Genomic DNA, 26,038 nt, shown 5'->3' with positions numbered 1-26,038 from the left:
AACTGTTTCAAATCAGACCTGGGCAAACACAAAAGGCTTTTTATGAAGTTTGGGTTTGAATGTGGTTTCAACTTGTTCATGCAGGAACAAAAAACATACAGCCATTGTCATGTGTGTTTTAACAGACGGAAATAATATGGAATGTAGCTGTGTGTTTTCTATTTTGTATATTGCAAGTATGAGGTTAGTATCAGCTGCAGAGATCCATAAAGAGGGTGAGGTTTAATTTGATACAAATGTGATCGAACAAGGCTGACCAGTTTTTGGACACAAGGGCGTGCCTTTGAAACAGAGCAACAGTATGAAACTAGGTAGAAAAAGTATGCACCTACTTAATGATTTTATCATGTTGAAATGCAGCTGAATTTGTCCACGATGGAGAACAACAGTTGTGATGAAAGTAATAATTATTGATTATCAGGTGATATTAATTACAATTATTATCATTTATGTGCATTAAAACTTCATAGTTCATCAGTTGGTAATATATTTGTCATGGAAGAAAGGGATTAGTTTTGGGAATGGTCAAGGTGACAGGTGCAAAACAAGTAGTCATTGATGTAGCACTCAGGAACCAAGTGTCCACTCATTGGTTGAGAGTGACCACTCCATACACCAATGATAAATGACCTTGTCCACATGGCTGTCAGCAGATGATACTGTCCACACAACTATTAATCATTTCATGCTGGACACAAGCTGGTGCCAGCCCCTATGGATTTGCCAAGATGAGACTACCTCCCTCATGACTGATTACTAGCTGTAATTTTCTTTTCTTGATTGAATTAGCGGAGCTTGAATTTTTATGAATTCTAAACTCAATTTGTAACCTTTCTAAAATGCTAAACCATTGATTTTACAAGTTGTAAAATTTGTACAGAACTGCTGAATTTGAAAGTCTTTGGGAAGTAATAACATATTTGTGTGGTCTGTCTTTCAACCTGAAAAAAGGTACATACAGCTTAGCCAAAAATGTAAGAACGAGTGTTCTGCACATTCTGTGCCAGAAGTTGTTGGCTTCAGAAAGAATGTAATTATGAACCAAATTTGAATATTTTCTAAAAGATCTTTTACAGGAACTAAATGGGGGTTCTGACTTTTAATTTAAAGTTTTGAAAAGATTGGGCCCCTATCCCATTAGACCGATAACCACAGCTGTCCTGATGGAAGAAAAACGCCATGGTGACAAGCGCTATTTGGAAAATCTTAAAAAGAGGTAGTTTAAAGGAAAGTATTATCAGATAAGCCTAAGTTGTTCCAAATAGTTGTGTGGAAATCTGTGTTGATCTATTTCTGTAGATTACGAGCTTGCATCTTTCCAGAGATGACTTCTTTGAACAATTTGAACAATCATTCATCGTTTATAACTAGTTGCATGTGCTCTGGGCATGTGACAGGTCGATAGGTCACCTGAGATGACATAACAAATTTATTGTAGATATCCCGAACATTTGAAGTCTGAGACTGTTGACCTTATTCTGTTGTACACTATGAATTTCATAAATATTAAATCACACATTTCCCCAATACATTTAGGTCATAACTATTTATTCTAAAATGAAAGTAAGTGCCAGCTATTCTTGTGATATTTTCTTAAGAGCTGTTTAGAAGTGTGATTGTGAGGTAGAGCAGTTGACTACACGAGACGCCTTTCCATGAGATATCCATCGTTAGTTGTTATCCCACTCTTGACATAACAAAAACATCGGGGAAGTTTTCCAGTCGACATTTTCATCCTGTGTTTTTTCGCAGCAACCATCTGGTAGCTCACATTGCAGACTGGGCTGGCTTTAGTAACGGTGATCTGTTATTCTTCGAGAGTCTGTGGAGTTGTGTGTCCGTCTGTCAGTCCACACACTTGCACCAGCGACAGATGGGCACAGAATGTCAGCATTTTGCTACAAACTCGGGAGGAAAATGTTTGGCTAATTGGCAAAATTTATCAAGCTAGTTACAAGTGAATGGCAAGGACCTCATTTCCTGAGAGTATCTCTCGTGAGTGAAGGACTGTTCTTGGAGGATGGTTACTAGACAAATAATGCAGCATTTCACTCAGATTTCATGAGGTAAATGATGTTCGTGAAAGCTATGTTGCTTCAGGGTTTCTTCCTTTAGAACAGCTAATTACACTACTTAGTATTCCTGAAAATATCAATAAACACAATTAAAGTGAATCTTTGGACTGCAGCACAAAAAAAGACATTTTCTGTATATTCACTTGGGAGTAAGAAAATCATTTGGGGCTAATTTCCAGACAAACATAATTCCCTTATGCAAAACATGTCAGTGAGAGTTTTACGATACAATCGGCAATATTTCTGCCATATACATCGAGACCAAGTCTGTACATATAGACAAGTCCATTTTAAGAAGAAAGTTTGCAAAAATATAAAATACATATCAAAATATTTCAGTTGAATTAGAAGAAAGACATAGGCCAAGTCTGTACATATAGACAAGTCCATTTTAAGAAGAAAGTTTGCAAAAATTGAAATACATATCAAAATATTTCAGTTGAATTAGAAGAAAGACATTGACAGATTTTATTTATGAATTACAGACTATCTGTGTATATATTTTGTCCACTACTACAGATGTACTACCATGTATCATTACACACTCTCTCCTCCTGTTCTCCTTCCTCTTACTTAGCACACAACAAGTTGTGGGTGTAACCTTCAGGCCACAAAAGTCTATTTCAATGTAAGATTTTTTCCCCATTGTATTGTACAGTTTAGATTAGAATCAGACCACATAGGCATGGTATGGTTTCATTGTTTTCCCGAGGTTTTACACATGTGCGCCCTCCCTCTCACCCCCCTTCTTCCAGGGGGAGGTAGGTTAGTCTAAGGTATCCCACACTGCCTAGCCCTACTGCAGGTCTATACACAGCTGCTTCCACTCACTGAATAATAGTTCCTCCATCATGTAAACTACACTTACTCTCGTGCCTAAAATACTCCTTGGAGGGAATTGGGGCCCCAAGCTTGATAGAATCATCTCCATTGAATTAATAGCATCAATTGGGGCCAATCACCCATGTTAAAATGTCAGAGTCAAACACAAGATGAGAAAGGTTGCAAACACCAAGGCCAAAGGCTGGGGTGAAACTAGCTTCTTGTGATTTATGTAGTGTCTTTTTCTTCCCATTACGCAGTTATCTATGGGCTGGGGCTTGTCTGTGGATTGTTCAACATGCCACATGGACCAAGGTCTTGTAGCAGCAACTTGTACTCTGATAAATGGTGTGTTTTGGGAAACACAGCCGTGATAACACAATTGAACAGCCATTACATAAATAACATTACACAAGATAAAATATTTGGGTGATGTGTTCAAATGCCAGATACATTGCTGGCTTCTCTCTCTGTTGGGTGTAAATTTCCAAGGAGATTTTCACGACCTTTACAACATTTTTAACGATAGTCATGAAATGGGTACATTGTGTCTTCGTATAACCTGTCTTTAGTCAGCACATGTTATAACCCAAACTGTCTCAACAGATGGAAATAAGGAACAGGTATTCTTGTTTTTCTGGAGAAATATTTTGTTGGTCTGGACCAGACCTCTTGGTGATGATGCAACACAATACCAAATCAACAATTGATACCCGAGACAGCAAAACATAGGCACCGTTCAAGGAACACCAAGTCGATATTCACTAAACTTTAATCTAATTTTAAAATGATGCAAAATTATCAATTATTTACAAATTGTCCTAAAAAATATGCAAGTGTTTTTATTCTAGTGTATCATAATGTACCAATGCCTGGATGCATTGTTCCAGGATTGTAAGCTGGTTCCTTGGGAATACTGGACTAGGATTGGTCTATCCAATCAATGTATGTTATAAAAGACACCTTCATGAATCAGGTAGTCAGGTGACTTTGTTGCTTGCATGTCATAACTTGAATCATCGTTGCTCACCATCACTGGATTGTCTGGTCCTCGTAGAAAAAATCAAGCAGGTATCAGTGAATTCAAATACATCTACATCCAAATAAAATTCTGTACACAGAAGTATCTGAAAAATACATAATCTACCGTCATATCTGCTAAGATTAATTAATTGACCTGTTGACATTTATTCATTATTAAGAAGATGCCTGTTAGCAAGGAAGTAATTTGTAAGTAATCGAGTAATAAGCATTAAGTATTGAATGCTCATCGGCCGAATGACCTTGACGTTTTGAACATCCTTCCCATGTAACCATCCTAGTCGATAGTGTATTAAACAGGCGTGATAAGTACAGGAGATTGCCTTGCCATGATTGGAGGATTCCACCAAGTTTCACTTATGAAATTACAGCCAGAAATATTACCAGGACGGAAGAAGTGATCACCACTGACACAATGAAGGGATGTACGATCTGTGTCATAGGATATGAAGTGTCACAATACTATATCCTCAGACTGCTCTGAAATAGAATTCATATAAAATATTTATGATTAGGAAATTAGTATTGATGTCATGTCTCAAACATAAACTGTTGTCTTTAGTGATCATATGGATCAAATTTGTAGGAGTTTCCGGCAGTCACAAAAACCTTCCCCAAATGGTTAGAATATGTTTCGCATTGTGAAGGTGGGTCACAAGAAAATGAATGAGCTTGACCTTTTCGTTCGTTTATAGAAATGGCCAGACTTAATATATACTGTGGCAGCTTTGTTCAAACTTCATGCCCTGAACTCTTTATGAAACTGCAGCAAGATTTCTGAACATATTAACCTGCATATTCCCTATTGTTGCCACAGTCCTTTATCTGAATGAATTGAGAGAGAAATCTGTACAATAGACTTAATCCCCTTTTGCAATTTATGAGAAGGGTTCCCACCTTGGGACTGAAACGTTGATCAGAAACACTGAAATATAATATGGTATTTTTGTCTGAGTTTTGTGGAGCGTAGTGCAAAGGTGTCGACTTCATTTGAACATGCCAGTCGCACTCATATTGTATGCGGCAGTCTATGCAGAATGCTTTCCTCAAAACTAATCTCTTTAATGAGTTTTGGGATGGGAAAATGCTTTGAGAGTATTTTGAGATAAATGTACCATTAGCATGTAATTATATTGTACTCATATTGTGCACGCCAGTCCTCAGATATATGTTTCCTTAGAACTAATCATTGTCAATGAGTTTTGTGATGGAAAAATGATTTTTGAGAATTGTATGGCATTAACTATATGTATGTGGTATGTATATGGTAATTAGAGAGTACTCATATTGTGTACTAAAGTCTGTGCAGGAACCTGTAATATATAAGTAATATAGTCAAGGAGGTTTGGGGATGAAAATCTGGTTTGAGAATATTTTGAGATAAATATGCTACTAATGTGTACCATTTCGTTATTGGCAGTGAATTTAACGATAACGTGAAAACATTACAATGCTAAAACAGAATGAGACACCATTATTGTAACATGGTACACAAATTCAACTCTTTGGTAGTTGTTCTACAAGTACTATTAACAACTATGGCCCTAGAACTAGTTGTCATGCAAGTAGTTTCTTGACTCATTTGTTTTCAGATTAGCTGTACAACACTACTATTAACATATTGAGTCCTTCCCTTGATAGGGTTTAAGATGTCATGATTATTCATTATGTCAGTGAGACATTTTGCATATATGTGCCTTGCCATTATTTCAGATAGGTGCTGCAGAATGTGAAAGTAATTTGTAGTTATACATTGTATACAAGTTAGAGAACAGAACTATTTTTAGGAGACTTTCTTGGTAATGAAGACTGACCGTAAAATTTTATGTAAATATCCTATATTTTTTAAACCACCTATTTTTTGCACTTTGCACTTTTTTCACTCAGTGTTCTTTCATTGTCAGTTAGTCATATACTTTTATAATATAAATTATATAACTTATGTAGATAAGATATATAGTTTGTTTTTATCTCTGTTCAGGCAGTGGGGTAGCCTAGTGGTTAAAGCGTTTGCTCGTCACACCAAACACCCAAGTTCAATTTCCCCACATGGGTATAATGTGTGAAGCCCATTTTTGGTGCCCCTGCCATTATATTGCTGGAATATTCCTAAAAGTGGAACTCACTCACTCACTGTACAGTTGTATGATGCCACGACAACATGTGTTGATTGTAAGTTGTATATTATGAGATCGTAGTTAACAGTTTTATGTTTGTTACAGGTCCCCCCAAGATATCTGGGAATACATACCAGCGACATATAGCAAAGCTTGGTAAGAACACACGCCTTGAGTGTCCGGTGGAGGCAGACCCACTGCCACTAACCCAGTGGAAGAAGGACGGCAAGAACATCCCTCCAGGAGAGACGCGCTTCAAGGTGACCCCCGATGGACAGCTCCGGATAAAAGAAGTACAAATGAACGATGCTGGAAATTACCTGTGTAAAGCAACAAACGGCTTCGGACATATCAACATAAACTACACACTAATTGTTGTTGGTAAGTACCAGAAGTCAAGCTAGCCTAAACAATTGTCTGGTCCAGACTGATGGATTTAAGGTGCAGGACCCCATTCAACCAAACGATCGCAGTGCTGTAATTGTTGTAAGTCTTTGTAAGCATGGGAGTTACGATCACATTTGCGCTAAGACCACATGGCTGAGAGGCACAGTTGGTTTCTATGATTTCACTGTTGGCAGTAAACGGAAGAGTTTCACACAAAATAATTCCAAAGTCTGCTAACAAGTTGGTGATTCTCCATAAGAGATGCAGGGTTTTGTTGAAGGAAAAAATCTACCTACCCACCTGTTTTCCAAATGACGCATAATCAAAACAGGCCCTTCAATGTGCCTTTAAATGGATTGTAGGGGCGGCCGGGTAGCCTAGTGGTTAAAGCGTTGGCTCGTCACGCTGAAGACCCGGGTTCGATTCCCCACATGGGCACAATGTGTGAAGCCCATTTCTGGTGTCCCCCGCCGTGATATTGCTGGAATATTGTTAAAACGGCGTAAAACTAAACTCAATCAGTGAGTTAAATGGATTGTGCCATTGATGATCTAACTTGTCCTCATCTGAGACTAGCTGTTTATGTCATAGATTGTAGTAGAAAACAAACTTATCTTTATTTCACAAGCCTGTTTAGCTAGATAGTATAGCCCAGCTCCGGAATTGGCTGTTAAAATTACTTTAATAATCTAGAACAGTACATGTCATTACAATCACTGTACAATGTCCCCTTCTACCAAGGTCAATGCTACATTTTACCTGATATAAACGTGAAGTTATTTGTGCAGCATGGTTAAGATCTAATGTTTACAACTACGGTAGTTGCCCTGAGCCAGAACAGGTCGACCTTATTCTCACTATTTTTCTACATACGTGTATGAGGCCACCATGGTGCTACTGCCACCTGCTGGCTGATTTACATACCAACTGTGACCGACCAGGATCAGGGTCTTCATTAGTAACATAATCATCAGCAGGTCTGACACATATAATTGCATGATTAATTAAAGAAGGTCGTTGCCATGGTTGGGTGGGACCGGTACACATTCCGCTCCAACATTGCCACATTGGAGACTTCAAGGTCCATGAATTTTTTAGTATGCTTCTAAATAACAAACAGGTTTTAGGAATACAATATAAAAGGTCAGGGCATTATTGATTTACTGCTTTTGAAAGTAGATATATAGATACGTATGTGTACACACCAGTTTCAAGGAGAATTGAAATACTATATTGGGCGTGATTAATAAGTAATGTGAGTCGATTCGAAGATTCCATTTGGGAGTTTTTAAACAAAAACTGCAGATGCATCGCTTTGAAAGTTGTGGAATGAAATCGACTCTGTAAAAACCAGCTGGAATATATGACAACTTGATAATCTATTTATGACTTGCCATGAAAATTGATATGGAAAATTGTTCTGTGTGTTGACATGTGCAATGTACACGAAATGATGTATTAAGGATTTAAGGAGGAAATATTGCAATGACAAGTGCAGTCTGTTTGCAGCAGAGTATGATCTACATGGACTCAGTTATGTCTCACACAGAAAAGTTCAGTTGGTAGAAACATTCCCATAATGCTAGAGTAGCATGGAATTACAAATATGCCGTAGCTCTTTTTTTCACTCAAACAGAATGATCCTTGAAAGTTGAATACATTTGCATTATTTTGCCTATTCTCCACGGTTTTAGTAATGAATTAGAACAGTGTTAGGTATTTGAACATGAAGGATGTGGTATGTCGGCCCTTTAGGAAATCCCTAGCATAGATGTCCACTCGGGCAAAAGTGTTTGGCAAGTGTTTGGCCACCACTCCACGTAGTGGTTTGAAATCCTCTTTACAAACTAACATACACGATCCATTTGATTAGGACCCAAACAAGCCCCTTTTCTTGCATAACAGCCTCTATCTGAGTGTACTTGGTCACCATGTTTGTGTTTGACCAGACTGGTAATGGCTTTGCCCAGTGACAAAGTCATGTGACCCTTGACCCCTAACACCGACAAAGGCTAAAATCTGACAAGGAATTTTCTGTGAAAACATCCATTATGGCTTTCAGTGGAGAGGATTGTGTTGGGATGTTGAGGGCTGCTTCTGTGTGATGATTATGTCAAGTTATGCAATAGATTGTAGGTAAATATGACCAAGAATTTATAACAATCTATAAGCTTCCTGAGAAAGGAATATCATCTGTCACCACTATGTGTATGTGTAGATTCATTTTCAAAGCTCTATGGTAAATCCATTTTTGATCCTTGCAGCATGTTAGATATGTTTTTAGGAATTCCTGAATTCATAAATTTATTAACTCACTATGATACTTGAATACAAACAGCAGCTTTATGATCATTCAGAAAAACCACACAGTGGAACAATTTATTCCATTAATTATTTATTATTAATTTTATCAGCTGGAATAAAATCTCCCTCGGGTTAGGTTGTCACAGGTGCAGGTGCTTGCTTCTGAGTTCAACTTGTCAGAGAGGCTTTAGAGGCTGTTTATAGCGCAGGCCAGGGTATTTCTCTTGACCTGTATATCCTATCACTATCTGTGCACTTTCTATATCAACCTTGTCACATAAATCACAATTTCTCAAGTCAAATCACTACTCATTTTCTCCTTTACACTCTCTGTTAAGTCCATGTTGATTTATCAAGTAAAACTCACCTTCATTTATCAGATCAAATCACTAAGCATGGTGGCCTATTTGATAGGTGTTTTAAGATCACAAATTAATTTGTATTAAATAAATTACGAGTTGTCTGCTCCTTGGTGAAGGTCAGGAAAGGAAGTTGGTAATGACTCTATCTGATGTATGATGAATCATGATCTTAATATGCCAGTACCTGCCGTTGCCACCGTTTTACGAGCTCGGACTGTCAACCAGCCGTATATGTCAAGTTGTCACAGGAATTCCCTGCTTATGATTTATGTCCAGCTAGTTCCTGATTTGTTTCAGTGTATAAATCATGCATGCTGTCTTTTTAATTAAAACTAAACTACGAATAGGAGGCATTTGTTCATTTAGGTAATATCCTAAGAGGAACTATAATTACAATTTTGAATGTTCAATATTTAGTTAAGTACAGACCTGGCTGCTCTTCAACTAGCAAACTTTGATGCTTTAAGTAGGTCAAATTTATTTTAGTTCTAACAGCAAGATGAACGAGAGATATTTCAATCAACATTTCTTTGAATTAATCTAACTATGTTTCTTCAAGGCAACTTTTAGCTGCTAATAAAAAACTATGTCCAGGAAATTAACCATTGAAGGAGTAGGAAGTTTTGCCTGATTAAATTTCCGATTTTGAAAAAGTTAGGTTGCAATGATGAGGAAACAGATGTGAATTCTCAATTATTCCGTCGCCACGGTAGCGTTTGTCTGGAGGGATGTGCACTTTGTGAAATTTGAATATTGAGATGCCATGTCATGTTATTTCTTGTATGCATGCATGCATGCATTCATGCATTCACTATGTTGAAGGGTAAACTGCATGAAATATGTTCAACATTACACCTAAGTTACAGTGTCATAATCATTGACCAAATTCACTTGTTCAACAACATTGTACCTTCAAATAAACTCTTTTGCCCTAAATAAAATGATAATAAGAAACTTAACACACACAAAGAAATGTGTTTTGTATTTGGATACATTCGCTCAAACGTTTGAAATGTGAAAAAAAATTCTTCTTTGAATTTAATTATTAAAAAGCTGACAATTTTGTTAGATGTAATATTTATATAATTTAACAGTTTGATAAGTGAGTGAGATGTTTAATTATTTCATAAATCTAATTTTTTCGACAAATTCCTTCCAGCATCCAATGTCTTACCATCAGGGCTAAACAAGCCTTTATTCACTTGCTGGGTGGCCAATTTTCTAGCTTTCTTTGATTAAGGGGTTATCCAAATATCTCTGTCATGCTTCATAGCCCAGAGGGCAGATCAGTTGACTTAATTGGTGAGAAAGTTTCAACATACAACCCATCTTAGATGATTCCAATTGCTGGGGCCCCATATTCAATTCTTGAGACAACTGCCTTGTTATTTTCTTTCTATTAAACCGTTCCAAATTAAACAATTCTGACTGGAAGACAGTTGCCTGGTTAATAGCTGAAGAAATAACACGAATGACCACTGTCACGAGTGGATGATAGTTGACGTCTATTTTACAAACATCTGCCATTTTCCGGCAGATAGGCATCATAGTTATTCGCTGAAGCTTTAAAAAATCAATTACCTTTTAAAAAATTGCACAACTAATCTCTAGGTCTACAAAGTTTTCTTGATCGTACGTGAAATGGCTTTCCATTCTATAAATCCCTCCTTGGACAAAATCCATATTTCTTGAAAACCAACCCCAAATTTCAGCTGTCCAATAATGGACGTGCATTAAAGGATGGCAAACCTAAGTGCGTTTCTTTCATTTTGTCTTAAATGGTTTTAATTGTTATAAAAGTGTAGAGCGACAAGAGACCAACTTCAATATGGGACTTGCACTAGTCGTATTGGGTTGAGTCAACATGCAAGGCCTACTGGCGTGAAAGGGGGCAATCTTCACAAAATAGCAAGTGCTAAATCAGACCCCAACTGCTTATATATCACCAGTGTTTATTTGTAGAGTCATAAAGTGTGAAATTCTCGTCAATTAACAGGCCATTAGGAGTATTCATGAACTTCCCTTCTTTCCTGGTTAGGAATTCTTGGCAAATGGGGACTTATGAAGACACTGTAGATGGAAAAAAAATAGTGGAAAAATTTATTTGTTTGGGGTTTTATATAGGGTAAGGTTTAAGTGTTAGTGCATAAATTGTGAAGTGATATTTGTGTATGTTTCAGTGGAAAATGTTTATGGGTGTGACAAGCAGTAAATATGGTCATAAAATAGGTTTAGGATGAAAAATCTTTTTTCTCAATTTTTCATGATAGATAACACATTTTAAAATGTGTCAAGAAATACAGATTTTTTTAGGTACAACCACCAGCTAATCATGATTCACAAGCAGAATGTACCCTCCTTGTTGTTTACATCAGAGTAGCCTAGAGTACAACAGTGTAGATAAATGATACATCATTCACACCATGGCATGTGACATTTGATTGACAGCTGTCAATCACTCACCTGCCAGGTAAGCTTATTACTAAGTACTGTAATGATTGTTCAGAACTATTTGTTATAATAAATTGTCATGCATTTGGATCATTTCTATTAGATACATGACCACTATTTTTTCACTTATCATAAAAATTGTTGATATTGTTTTAATATTTTAGAGATGGTAAATTACTTAAGTAATTCATGAGTGACAACATGTGAGTGTGATAAGATATCTCCCTATGAACATAGTACATGTAGCGCAGTGTGTCATGCTGACAAGGGTGAGTCATGTGACAGATCCTTCCCTGCCACAGTGTCGCCATGTGAATTGTGTCTTATGAGCCTTGGCCTGAATATTGGTTATCGCAACTTGAGTGATGAAAATCCTCATCTGTAATTGGCCAGTCCGAGTCACCTGACTTTGGTATCAGTTTTGACTGTGATAACGATGAAATTTAAGATAAGTTTGCGTGGGAAAAAGTATTGTCTCACATGTGATAAACCTGTAAACAATGGCCAGATTAGGATGTTCAAGTTGTTGCCAGATAAGCAGATTACACTAAGGCACTACTGTCATGTCGGGGAGAAAACAATGTTATTACAGCGCAACTAAATGTTGCTGGATATTAGTAGAATGTCAGACAGGAGAAACTATTAGATTTCGTGTAGTTGGTGCCCAATAAATATGATTAAATGTCATGATTAAATCAATTTATTCACAATTTTGACACTGGGAATACTAGATTTGTTAAATAGTAGCCATGGTAACCGTCTGGGAAATAAGGTTATGTGAAAACATGTCAGTGCAATAAATTAGAATGTCCCAAGCTCTTACCTGATGTTTAGGGCAACATGATGAGGGATTTGGGTGATAAAGTCAACTCACTCACCAAGATAGAGTCTTTGTATCTAGTTTGCACTTAAACTCCTTCTTCCAAAAATATTTCAATTTACTTGGCCCCAAGACGACGCCACATGTTCTAAAAAAAAAATGTATGCTCATCCAGTTTTGTCTTGGTGGGTATATATAAGCTTGTTATGACATACATTATTCCATATAACCTGCTGTAAGGTAATGTATCTACATATTCTCCTATCTTTGACAGCTTTACACAGAAGCTGCAGCAGTGGGGACTGACTTGAGCATTATTTTGGTTCAAGCTGGTGTCAACATAACTCTTATTAACATTTTTCTTCCATCAAACAGCCGACTTCTGACTGTTTTATCAGCCGCACTTGTTGGTATGATTTACGAGGGCCTGGGTTCCCACAGTGTCAGGATGGCAGAACCTAGATACACTACTGTACATGGGGCTGGTAGTGGTGGTGGATATAACTCGTAACAGGCAGTGTGTTATGGGTCGTAATTCCCTGTACTTCATGACACAAACTTTAAAGCCTTTCTCGCTGGAGATTGGCTTGGACCCACAGAATACCCAATTTCTCTCTCCTTTTCCTTTTGCCTTTTCACATCTGGTGGAAGTATGGGCGAATTGTATTGTGCCATTGCCCTTCGTACCCCATGAATTTAAGCCAGCCCGTGCCTTTCTAGGCTGCAACAATAGGAACAAGGAGACTGGCTGTGGAGTAAATAGGTTCACTTGAGTCTTCCTGCAATGATAGAGATACAGTGTTCCACTCTGGCTGTATGAAAAAGCAATTTTCTGTCCAATGTATTCAGATGTCATTGAGAGAGCAGATGGGTACAGTGAATCGTGGTTTTGTAGTGACTTGAGCCTCTTGTCGTGATTGTAATTTCAATACTTGTAAAGGTTTTCTAACACGGATACAGGCTATTATTGGTGGGTTTTATTCAGATTTAATGGTGGTAAACCTATTGATATCCCCTTGGAACATATGTCAATGTTGACAATTTCGGGATCTATTTGTGGAAAAGTATCAAAAGGGACCTCTGATAAATCTTCTCAGACATGGTATAAGTAAACATGATTATTGATTTGAAGTGTAAGTTGGAATAAAATGGCAGTTGTGGGAACTCATTTCCCAATAACCCAAACAGATGTAGGATCACCCAACCAACTTGTGAAAAAAGGTTTGGGTCCTGGCACACGAACAAAGGTTCTTTATTTGGTGTGAATACGAGTGAGTGAGTAAGTGAACTGTAATGAGAGAGCTATGGTTTGTGATTGAGTAATCACTGAACAGATGTGATATTCAAATGGGAGAATAAATGTTATTGTGGAAATGTATCCCCTAGATGTAAAACAATCCCCTGAAGTGCCTTTCTAGGCTTGGTTCTCTGCCAGTCATTGGATTTGCATCCCTGAAAAAAATATGTGAAAAGTGCCACTTCTTATCTGCCCCATGCCTTGGGCCGTCATTTGTGTTTACAGCTTTTGTTGAGTTCTCTTTGTGTCCAGGTCTAGATTTTTTATTTCCTGGTGACCTTAGTCTGTTTAAATTAATATAATGTCATTTTCCTGTTGTAATGGGTCATCATCCAATCTTGATGACAGAGTTGTTATCATTTCAGTGTCATGTACAAAACAATTGCCGACATTTTATGTCAAGTTTTTGCTGTGATGGGAGCTGCTGACATTTGATTCATTGATGATGGGGTCAAGTAACCAATTTATCTAATAATTTGTCAAAATATCTTTTCTGAGATAAAAAAATATTTTAAAAACATAAAAATAGTTTAACTCTTCACAAAAATCCCAGATATTCTAAATAAAAATTTAAAAAACTCACAAAAGGTTTTTATCATCCTAGAAATATGCTGATAGTTTAATATGATTGTTAGTAGTTTAACCTCGTGTGTGTTAACAGGCTATTACAACAACCCTACCTTTAGATAAGTTTAGTATAAGCAATGGCGCTGTTTGTTTTACTCCGTCTCTCCCCTGTTTACTCTGTTTTACCACAGATGGCGCTCTGCTATTGCCATCACAACTCGCCTCTCATAACAATCTAATCGTGCACTGGAAATCCCCTTGCCTGAAAGTCTAACCCCGCAATACATTTTCCTGATACAGCTGCCGGAGTCGTACCTGTGGACGGTTTAATATGTTGTTTTATTCATTGCCTTGGATGATAAGTGTATCTAGCCTGCTTGATAAAAAATAAATGAAAAATATATAAATAAATTGGGTGAAATTTGATAATGTGGTTAATTCTGTTCAAATACCATGGATGACACAAAAAAACAAGCCATATATTTCTTTATAATTACAAGCCACATTTATGCTCAGTTTTCAAGAAGAATCAACTAGAAACAATATATTTCCTCAAATTTATTAATCAGTCTAGAATTTTATAAAAATATTTTTTGAACTCATAAAGCTATATATTAGCTCCTATTTATATCCCATCAGAGTGTTTGAAAAAGACATCTGCATCTGAAGAGAACAGATGGCTATGATACGATTAGCTTTTTAAAGTAATTTCATAAGTTATTGCAACTGCTGGTTACAACAACATAACCAAGATAGAAAGCTCTACGTTTCCATGGTGTCTCAGGTATAGGGTACCATAGCACAAGCATCAGTGATCTCTCTGCATGGCAATTTCATTCTCCTTGCTATAGGTGCTGAGTTACTGGGTTTAGACGAGCGTAGAAGTCTGTAAGTTTAGGAGATTGTGTATTATCTCCAAGACCGGGGTCTTTTGATAACCATACTCATTTGAATCGCTGAAGCGTATATGCCGCACATAGCCTCGTAACACCTAAGCCTTCACAACACTGATACTTCAAAGCAAGGATTGTTATACCCCGAAATGATAGACTCGGACGGACAGAGTAAAAAAGAAAATCCATTTATGGTGAAATAATACAGCCGTGTCTGAGGGAAGATTATTTGAGCTGCTTTTTCCTACCTCACAAAAGAAGAGTAAGGGGTTTTCTATTCAGGATTGTATACGTTTCTTGCTGTAAAGGCGTATCACTGGGGTCTATTTAGGCAATTATAATTCCTCAGATATTTGTAACCTTCATGAAACATGTCCGTCTAAAAAGGGAGTGTATTCATTATGAATAAATGGGTACTAAATTGTATTGATTTGTCAAGAATAATAGTTTATTTTTGGTTAGTTATGAAATTTTAACAGTTGTTTTCATAAGTTTCCTGGAGGTGTTAATGTAAAAACTGCTCACAAAAATACAAGTTTTGTAAGAATTTAAATTGAAATCTCACTTCATAATTAACATCTATCAGAGCAGAAAGAAACATTAAACACCATTATAAACTGATAGCTCTGATTTAAAAAGACTTATTTGCAAATGTCAAATATACACAGATGAATGATATTCTTTCCTACTGGTTCATATGCACAACTATTCTTGATGGTATTATATGTGCAAATATTAAATTCATGAGGCAGAATAAATGGGTTTGCATCAAAAATATTCCTCAAGTTGCCGATTTGCTGAGTTTTGAAATGGATTTACAAGAGGTCCTCTGAGATTATAAAACCATGCGGCTGAATTTCTGGCAGTTTGATCAATGACAATTTGGTACGTCAACACAATGAGGCAAATCTTCCATCCGAATGATTCATCATCGTGAAAGCCAGTTACAGTAATCTACCATGCAAATCCCATCCAAATTCTATCCATAATTGTGTCATCCTATCTTCCTAGAGACAACTATGTTCCCGTACACATCCCCTTGCTGAAACGCACATTTATGCACTGGGAGCATGTAAAGATAGTTTGGTACAGCAGTCATTGATCAAACTTGAGAACGGTCAGAGTGAGGCTGCGAGTCCAAGCTAATAGGGATGTGGCGAGTAGTCGATTTGATACAATTATCACTGACTAAGCGTACGCCTTTCTAAATGCGTGTGAAATCCCAAAATCATTTCAGTTGTGTAGCGGCTCCTGTATCAACAGCCTTAGCTTTGCAATGGGGTCAGCGATTGGTCACATTCTTTGATTTGTAGTTGATATTTAAGTCTCCGATTCATGTACATTGATTGGCTGGCTGATTCAGGCGAGGTCTTAAATTTCTATGACTCATTGTGCTGGTGTCTTTAAGATTTTCAATATTGTTCAGAATCAGGTAAATTTCCATTATTAATATGTTGTGGAAGATTGATGATCAGCATTTCTGTGTTTTTGCTCGTTATACTGAAACAATGACAGTTTGCTGTGTTGAACTTTTTTTTACTGATGTTGATCTACTCTCTCATGCCGACAATTTTCAAAATGAAATATATAACTAATGCTAGAATGTTAAATCACCACCCTTATGAGCCCACATTCCATTTCGTCGCCCAAACCTGATATCATGATAACCTGTTTGGGTACTATAATATTATCCTCACCACTGATTACAGGCCTGCGTTTAAAGCTTTCCTATGTCAGACACAGTTGTCACCTAAGTAGTGTTCCAGTAGCCATTTTGTGTAAGGCAGCCATGTTGGCTAAACAATTGACACCACTGTAATAACACAAGATCGCATGCTTCAGTTTGGCTTTGATAAGGTCAAACATTCAAACCTGATATTGGAGATGCTGTTTTAGAAAGAATTTATAGGTTATAGTTGGAAAATGTAGATAGTTTATGAAAGGTTTAGTTGTGACGCATGAAAAATAAATCATTTTAGAAATAAAATCTTTAGCATATGATATTAGGTATTTATGACATATCTCTTGTTTACAGATGAGGAAAAAGGAATTGTGAAAGAAAATGACAACGAATACTTGCAGTCACCTGATGAAGATTTAAGAAAAGCAGGAGGTATGTTCTGGTGACAGCATGACACAAATTATATTTAGTTTCACAAGCTGAATTCTGTGACAGTACATTAACTAATTTTCATATGCTGAATTGAAATTGTTATGAATTCACATATTTTGAGGAAAATAATAAAACTGCTATGTTACTACTGTTGCTGCTGCGATGATGATGATGATGATGATGATGATGATGATGACGACGACGACGACGACGATGATGATGATGATGACGATGATGATGATGACTGTTACTACTAGTACTTGTATTGTTAATATTATAATTATTATTATCATTAATGTTATTATTTCAGCTGCACCAACCTTTATTGATGAGAACAAGATGAAACATAAGGTCCTGTTACGTCCAGTGGGAAGTTCGGCCAGGTTAAAGTGCAGAGCCCGCGGTAACCCACGCCCACATGTACAGTGGTTCAAAGATGGCGGCCAGCCAATCGAAGACAACGAACATTCCCATCCTATGTGGATACTGAAACTACATGATATGAAGGAAGTAGACACTGGGAAATACACCTGTGTTGTAACGAACAGACTCGGTTCAATTAATTATACATACTCCATCGAAGTGATAGGTGAGTTAAAAACACAAAACCTATCTTCCACAACCTTAATTACATTTTACTTGAGTTAAAATGTGTGTGTTTTTTATACTTTAGGATTGTGCAAGTTACATTTTTTTATATCTGAGCCATTTTTGGATAAAAAATTACTCGGATAGATATTTTTATGTATCTCTTGGATTTATTATGACTTGACATAAATGTATCATATATTTATACCACTGAAGTCTCTGTTTATGCATTGGATATCGTTTCCTCTTGTATATTTAGTGTGAGTTTAGTTATTGAACTAAAAGGGCTGACATCATAAATATTTTAGGAGATATTGGTATGAAATTGTGTGCTAAACCTGATACCATATATAATGAATTATTATATGGTCTCTGGTTAAACTAAGGAAATTACCTCATATTGTTCGTGGGTGCGTAACTTTTGTTGTTGAGTATACATTAACAGCCTCTATGTGTCGTGTTAATATCCTCCTAGATCATGTACTTGAGGGTAGTAAGGAGACTCTTAATATCTGAAATTAGGCATCCACAAATGTCACGGTAGGAATCCACCGGTGCGCAAGACATTCACAATTTGTATTTACTTCCATCAAATATAAATGGATCCGTGTTTGACATTTAAATGTCAGAAGCATGTGTGAGACAATGTGAAAGAATTCAAATATCAAAATAATAATTTCATGAAACATGGTTCTTTTTGCAGAAAAAATGATGAAAAAGAACAAGCCTGTGTTAATCCCTCCACATCCCAAGAATACATCAGTAGTGTACGGGGGAACAGCATCCTTTCAGTGCCGAGTACGCAGTGTCGTTGATCCACACATACAGGTAATGAAAGTGCCTACCATCCAGCACAGTTGCACAGTCTTTCAGGAAATCGTTATACAATTCACATCAAGCAAGTGAATGCATTATTTATAGGATCTCTCGAGATCACTGAAGTGATCTTCCTAAGACAAATAGTCTTGGTTGACAGATACATCTCACCATGCTAGGGAATCTGAGTGACAGCTGTAATTTGTGAAAATTATGACACATTCGGGGGTAACTTAAAAAGGTGTCTCACCTGTTTTGAAACTGTAAAATCCAGATCAATATTTGAGTGAGTGAGTGAGCATGCGACAAATTTAGAAACATTCCATCAATACCAAAAATGGTCACAACAGCATCTAACTCATCTTTAAGTGTAATACCAGGCCCTGATTTCTCGAAAACAAACTTAAGTCAGAGTTTTTACTCAAATTTGAGGAAATGCATTTTCCAGAATAAACTGAAATCAATATTAAACTCAAACTTAGTAGACAATTTGAGTTTGGTGGATAGATTACTTAAGTTGTTTGGGCTTTTTTATTTTAAAAATGCAGTTGAGTTAAAAACTCAGTTTGAAATTTGAGAAAAACTTGTTTCGAGAAATCGGGGCCAGACCGGGTTAGATGAAAACCTGGATTGACTACTATCTCCCCAAAATATAGTTATATAAACAACTTGACTGAAATAATGTGGTGACTTCCCTAGTCAATGAACTTGTTATACAAGTAGAACTGTCAGATCTGATATTTCCATGTTAAGATCTCAACATTGAAGATAATTCTGAAAGGGTATCCATGAAAGAAGACGTCCTTCACATCATCACTCACAGAAAAATTCTGGGATTTCTTATGACTGCTTGGTATGAGAGAAAACAAATATGAAAGTGTGAAGTAAAGATTTTGAACGAGATTATAGTGAGGGGTAGAGACATCATAATGGAGAAAATTGGCATATTTTGACTGACAACACGGAAGTGCATTTCTGAGTGCCTGGGGTTAGTTGGTAATTGTTGCAACATCCGTTGAGATATTTTGATGAGAGTAGAGATATTTTGCAACATTTTGGGGCTTGCTGAAGCTAGCAGTGCCAGATCTGTGTTGACACAACACATCTGCATCTGGGGTAATTCATCCAGATAGATTTGTATTGTAGCACAGCTGGGAAAATATGTCGCTAAAATATTTGTCTGAAGCGACAGAGTATAACAAGGACTACAGTAAATATGGAGGAGGAAACGATCAACAGAATAACCTACTGGCAACAAGGAATTATGGGTGATCTGTCCGGCAGAAATACTTTCGTAATTCATTGTTACAGTCTTCAATGACAATCCCTGAATTTGTTTTGTGTAATAAAGGAGGTTACACTATGACTTCATCATAGTCACATAGACAGCCAGGAATAAACTCCCACTGCAGCTTGGATTTGATTGGTTCACTGATATTTATTTATTTATTTTTTATTTTTTTCGCTTAAACATTTTGGTCATAGATCGGAGTTAAATATGGACCGTAATTGCAGAGTATGAAATAGTAGGGTAGCCTAGTAGTTACAGTATTTCATAGAATGCCTGGGTTCGATTCTCCTCATGGATGCTGTGTGAAGCCTGTTTCTGGTGATATTGCAGGAATATTACTCAAAACGATGTAAAACTCATCATCACCAGTACCTAGCTTGATTCACTCAGTAATGTGGAGTATCCTCAATGTTTAGGGCATGGCATTAATGTATTCCTCAGTTGTGGTATCTTGTTTTCACAACCTCTGTTCTGTCTCCACAGTGGCTGAAGCGTATCGAGGACTCGAGGACATGGACAATCACAACAGCACCATCAGCGTGAAAGGCCAGCAGTTTGTGGTGTTGAAGACTGGGGACCTCCTGACCCGCCCCGACGGGACGTACCTCAACAAGCTGGTCATCCACCGTGCCACGGCTGCCGACGCCGGCATGTACATCTGTCTCGGAGCAAACAGCATGGGATATAACTTCCGCAGTGCTTTTCTGTCCGTTGTGCCAGGTGAGAACTTGCACTAATATTTTATACAAATACACCCAGTGACTTTCAACTATGATATTATCAGATTGTATATATTAGTTGTGCAAGTGGCATTTTATCAGCTGTTGTATCGAGAGTTGATGTATAAATTACAAGTTTATTTCTTTTAATGCAATGCTTCCTACAGATGTAAATAAGAAAGAATGAGGAAGTAGAATTCCATTTGCTGATCTTAGATGATATTAAAATATGATTCACCATGATGTAGAAAACACATTACCAAATAAAATAGGGGCGGTAGGGTAGCCTAGTGGTTAAAGTGTTCTATAGTCACGCCGAAGACCCGGGTTCGATTCCCCATGTGGGTATAAACTGTGAAGCCCATTTCTGGTGTCCTCAGCTGTGATATTGCTGGAATATTGCTAAAGCAGTGTAAAGCTAAACTCACTTACTCTTCCACCAAACAAGTCAAAAGTCTTTCAAAACAATACATTCAAATTCTTGCAGGATATTTAGTTTATGCTTGTTTTTGGTGCACCCAGATATGATTTTGATAGGTAACCTTGAAGTGACATCTGAGTAAAAGTAAACCTTGGAATTTCTTTCAGGTGAAGGGTCATCGTACGCAGCCCAGCCCGACACGACATCCTCTTCCGCCAACAACCTACCTCTTATCATTGGAGTGCCTTCCTGTGTTGTGCTAGTGATTGTCATTGTGGCCATCTTCCTGCTACAACGGCGGCGGCGCTGCAACACCACCAGCGGTGGACTGAAAGTGCAGCGCATGCCCGTGCCCACCCATGACAAAGACATGTACACAAACCCATACAATGCTAACATGCTACAAGCAAGCAGAGACAAACTGCCTAAGTCCACACCGAGTATAGATTTCTACTCTGACATTTCATCTGTGTCACGCAGTCAACACAACCATAGTCATCAACATGTTCAATACAGTTATTGAGGTGTGTACAGTGGAAGAATTTGTGACGTACAGTTGCTGAGATGTGTACAGTGGAAAACGTTGGTGTACAGTTGGGACTGCTGTACAGAGACTGCAGAATGGTCACGTGTGTGAACGTGCGGATACTGCGCATGCTTAGCGTGACGTCGAGAGTGGAAATTCTGAATGAGAATTAGCGTGTAAACACCCAATCGTGTTTAGACTCTTAGAACATGCTCAGTGTGACTCTAAGCATGTGCAGAAGAGGTTCACTGAAAGCCAGGGATATAGCTTTATCTGATAAAAAATCCAAATAACCAACGAGCTATGTGTGAATGTGTTAGTGATGGAAGATGGTTCAGTTGCCATGGTGACGGATAATAATCCCCTGACAAGTGAAGATGGTCAAAATCATTATTTACGTGATATTTTCAAATCTTTTTTCTACATACAAAAAATCTTTTCAAAAAGAAATTGTTGCAAAGTGAATGTTATAATTATTTGCTCAGTAGATACAAATACAAGATCTATGCAAACATGGACTGATCCATCACTATGGCTGCCATCTTGGCTATGCAATGTGGACATGGAGAGGACATCCAGACACATTCAGTGACTTTCCTTACAATGTGGCCTTGCATCTGGTGGGTGGAATTGACTGGACATAGCTCACCATATGACACAACATAGTGCTCTTGTATATAATCAATCGCCATGGAAACCAGGGCTCTTACATTCAGTGCAGGTCCACAGTAAGCTAGAAACAAACCGAAAAACAACAACAGAATGTTACATGAATAATATATTGGAATGGAGAGGGAATATATGAATGCAGAATCGTGTTAGTAGTTGGGCAATGTTAGAAAAACATTCACAAGATGAGGTTGGGTAGCCTAGTGGTTAAAATGTTCGCTCCTCACAACAAAGGTTCGTTTAACCACATGGGTACAATGTGTGAAACCTAGTTCTGATGTCCCCAGCCGTGATATTACTGGAATATTGGTAAAAACCGATGTGATTTCAGTTGGCTATGTGAGGGCTGTTATTTATCGTGTCAGAGTGGATGTGGAAACTGATTAGCTAATTTCGGAATCTGTGAACTTGATGAAGAAATGTGTGACTATGTGTTTCTGATTATTGTGGATCTGTAGGGATGTAGTAACCCTTGTACTGAGAATGATAATTGATAAGTTTGTATAATTTATTTTCAAGCCACATAACTTTGTATAGAACATGCGCGTGTGCCAGAATGGTTGCAAGTAAGAATGGCGGACTGAATGACGTGTGGCTTGCGGAAACAGGGTAGATGTTTCGACTTTCCTCCGAGAAATGTTCATCCACACGTTGTGGAAGTGATGACATGTGACAATCATCATTGAACCTATAGTGCTATTTAGATGAAAACTGATTTGTTGTGATTTTTCTGTTAGATGTATATTTGTAGAAGGTGTTACATAACCTGTAACATATGAAAGTGAAACTGATTCCAAATATGTGTATAATGAACGCTGTACAAATGTGTACATAGTTCAAAGTATGTACAAATGTTCAGATATATAATAAAAAAAATTCAGTCCTGTACAAGATTTAAGGTTTTACAAGATAGTTACTCAAAACATATCAAAGTCAATATAGTTTAATTTGATTTTTAAAAGAAGTTTTATTGCTTGCCCTGTGTATTAGTTGTATGGAAGATAGTGTTAAGGATGACTGAGGATTTCCATATATATAGGCGTTACCATGGTTACAGGGTAAAGTCAAGACAGTTGGATGTAAAATAGTTCATAATAGCCCATAGATTTTGTCATTGTACATTTTCATTGTGTAAACACCAATAGCTTTAATCTGCCACATCATTTCAATGTATCAGGGCTAAAGTCTGCGTACATAGAGAAATATCTTCACCACAGATACACACGACCAGGGCCAAGATTTACCAAGCTCTCTTAGCGCTAAGATTGTCGTAAATTAAATGTTAATGTATGGCACTTACGACTATCTTAGTGCTAAGAGAGCATCGAAAATCAAGGCCCAGGACTCACAAAGCTATCGTAGCGCTATGACAGTCGTATGTCTATGTTACAGTGTAGGAAGGAGACAGTCGTAGCACTACGATAGCTTTGTGAAACGGGCCCTGAAATCTGTCTGTGTTGCACGTTTCAGTACAAGAGATTTGATTGGCTGCAATTATAGTCATGTGATCAGTTGCTGACCATTCATGAAACAAGACACAAAAATGGCGAAATGGTCCTGTAAGCCTGCATCCACTGAGTGGCAAATATATGTGTAGTTCAACAAAATTATTTTCCTCTGGAGAATTTTGCAATTTTGATGCTAGCATTTTAGATATACCCACTTCTACCTCAATGTTGGACTTACTGATGTAGCATACTTGATTGAAGGGAAAAGTTAATTAGACGTAATTATTTAAGAATCGTGAAGATTTTGTTATAGCAATTTTAAACTGTTTTGTTTATTTTCTTGTTCAGTTCACTTCAAGTTTCAAGGAATTTTGTTAAAGATACTTTGTTACTAAGTTTCAGTTCTTGCAAATATGTTCACTGAAACTCTTTCACACTTGTTCTACATTTGTGAAGGTTGAAGTTCATTTCACAAGTTGTGAGGAATTTTATTCAAATGACAATATATTTCCAAATCTGAGTTGCAAATGTTCTTGCAAACATTTTTTGCATACTGAAGTATGGATCACTTGTTTTCAGTACACCTTACAAATTATTTGCCCAAGATGCAAAATGGTTTAAAATAAACACAAGAGAGTGAAGATATTATGTTGGAAGGGCATTCACTTTATAAACAATGTGATTAAAGTTACTTTCTGTATATAATTAACAAATCCACAGTGGATCTATTCTTTTTCATTCCTGATTTGTTGTACATATATATATTGCTGTTGACGGCGTCAATGACCGCTCTTGTCCTGTGTGTGACAATCACCTGCCCCTCTTGAGCACCGATATGTTGCCTTGGCAGGGTCATGTGACTGTCATGTGACTTTGCCATCAGTATTAAATCACCTATAAGGGATGACGCAATACGCCACCCATATGTGTAATATATTGTCTTCAACGAGAATAAATTTGATATGTACATTTTATATGACTTTTCTCTTGTTTGTTGGCTGAGCGTTTTCACATAATGGCATTTAGATGTGTTCAAGGGTCACAGAACTCCCAGACCCAGAGTAAACTCTCATGTGGAGACCCAGTTCCATTCACACAAAGGGTACAATGTGTGAAGTCCATTTTTGGTGGTATTCGCGGTGATATTGCTGGAATATTGCTTAACAACTCGCTTACTCACTCACTATGGGTGAGGTGAGGTGAAATTGGGTTTAACGTCGTGCTTGAGAATATTTCGCTCATATGACGACATGCATGTGTATGTGTATGTGCGGCTGCTTGTACTAGCCCAGACTGAAGCTGGTTTTATAGTGCTAGCCCACTGAGATACCATGCCGCAGTGAAGCATGAATACCCCACTCAGACACATACTGACTCCGAGCCGACCAGTCCTTGTACACATTAATGCCGAACGCAAGGCAGGGACCAACAAGTACCATATTTTAACGTCTTTTGGTATGAGGCAGCCGGGGATCGAACCCGCGACCTTCCACTCTCCGGGCGGACGCTCTAACCACTACACCAGGGAGGCGGTCCTCTATGGGTGAGGTAGCCCAGTGGTTAAAGTGTTTACACTTCACACCAAAGACTGTTCGATTCCAAACATGGGTACAATGTGTTCAGGCAATGGATTCCAGGTCCGAGTAGTCCTACCTATGCTGATCATAACAGGCCACTCAAAAAATGGATCTGGTAGTCAAAAACGTGTCACATTACCTGGATTTTGTGTATGAGAGCATTGCTTATGTCATCACTGGATTAGTGAAGCCAATCTGTGGTGTCCCCCACCATGATATTGCTGGAATATTGCTAAAAGCGGCGTAAAACCATATTCACTCACTCACTCACTCATCACTGGATTGTCTGGTCTGGTTTTCAGCTGGATTATTGCTGAAAGTGAGAGTTAAGCAACAAGTACATGGTTTCATGAATACACAATTAACAATGAAATAACAGTTTTTGAAAAAATGAATTTGAGTGTGTGCTTAACATATTAGTATCTATTAAACCAAAGCAGGTGGGGCGGTTTCAGCAGCAAGGTCCCTGTATTAGTCACCTATTGTATCAAGAGGTCAGTCACACCTGTTCACACAGAGAAGGCCACAGGTATATCATACCTAAGACATCATGTGGAGCCCCACATGTCTGCCAATTATTTTTTTTTGCACCACGCCTGTCATAGCTATGCCTCTGCATATTTGACCCCAGAGACCATACTGATGTGATCGGGTGGTCAAGCCAGCTGTCTTGGTTATGTCATATCCTGAGGTTTTACGCGGTTTGCAGCAATATTCCATCAATATCACGGCGG

The 26,038-nt window shown here is 37.6% G+C and overlaps 1 protein-coding gene across 1 annotated transcript in view; it reads left to right on the top strand.

Moving 5' to 3' along the window:
• Positions 1-24,699, top strand: part of LOC124259130 (fibroblast growth factor receptor-like 1) — a 35,768-nt gene extending 11,069 nt beyond the window's left edge. The window contains 7 exon segments of the mRNA XM_046693228.1: positions 6,161-6,436; positions 17,172-17,249; positions 17,560-17,838; positions 18,541-18,665; positions 20,428-20,446; positions 20,449-20,664; positions 21,252-24,699. Coding sequence (XP_046549184.1) covers positions 6,161-6,436; positions 17,172-17,249; positions 17,560-17,838; positions 18,541-18,665; positions 20,428-20,446; positions 20,449-20,664; positions 21,252-21,607 — 1,349 coding nt within the window. The 3' untranslated portion in view covers positions 21,608-24,699.
• Positions 24,700-26,038: the final 1,339 nt, after the last annotated feature.

The sequence above is a fragment of the Haliotis rubra genome, unplaced genomic scaffold (assembly GCF_003918875.1).
Source record: "Haliotis rubra isolate DU_JTF1 unplaced genomic scaffold, ASM391887v1 Scf118, whole genome shotgun sequence".
Classification (NCBI taxonomy): Eukaryota; Metazoa; Mollusca; class Gastropoda; order Lepetellida; family Haliotidae; genus Haliotis; species Haliotis rubra.
Note: the sequence above shows the minus strand (reverse complement) of the source record. Positions and strands in the feature narration are given on the sequence as shown.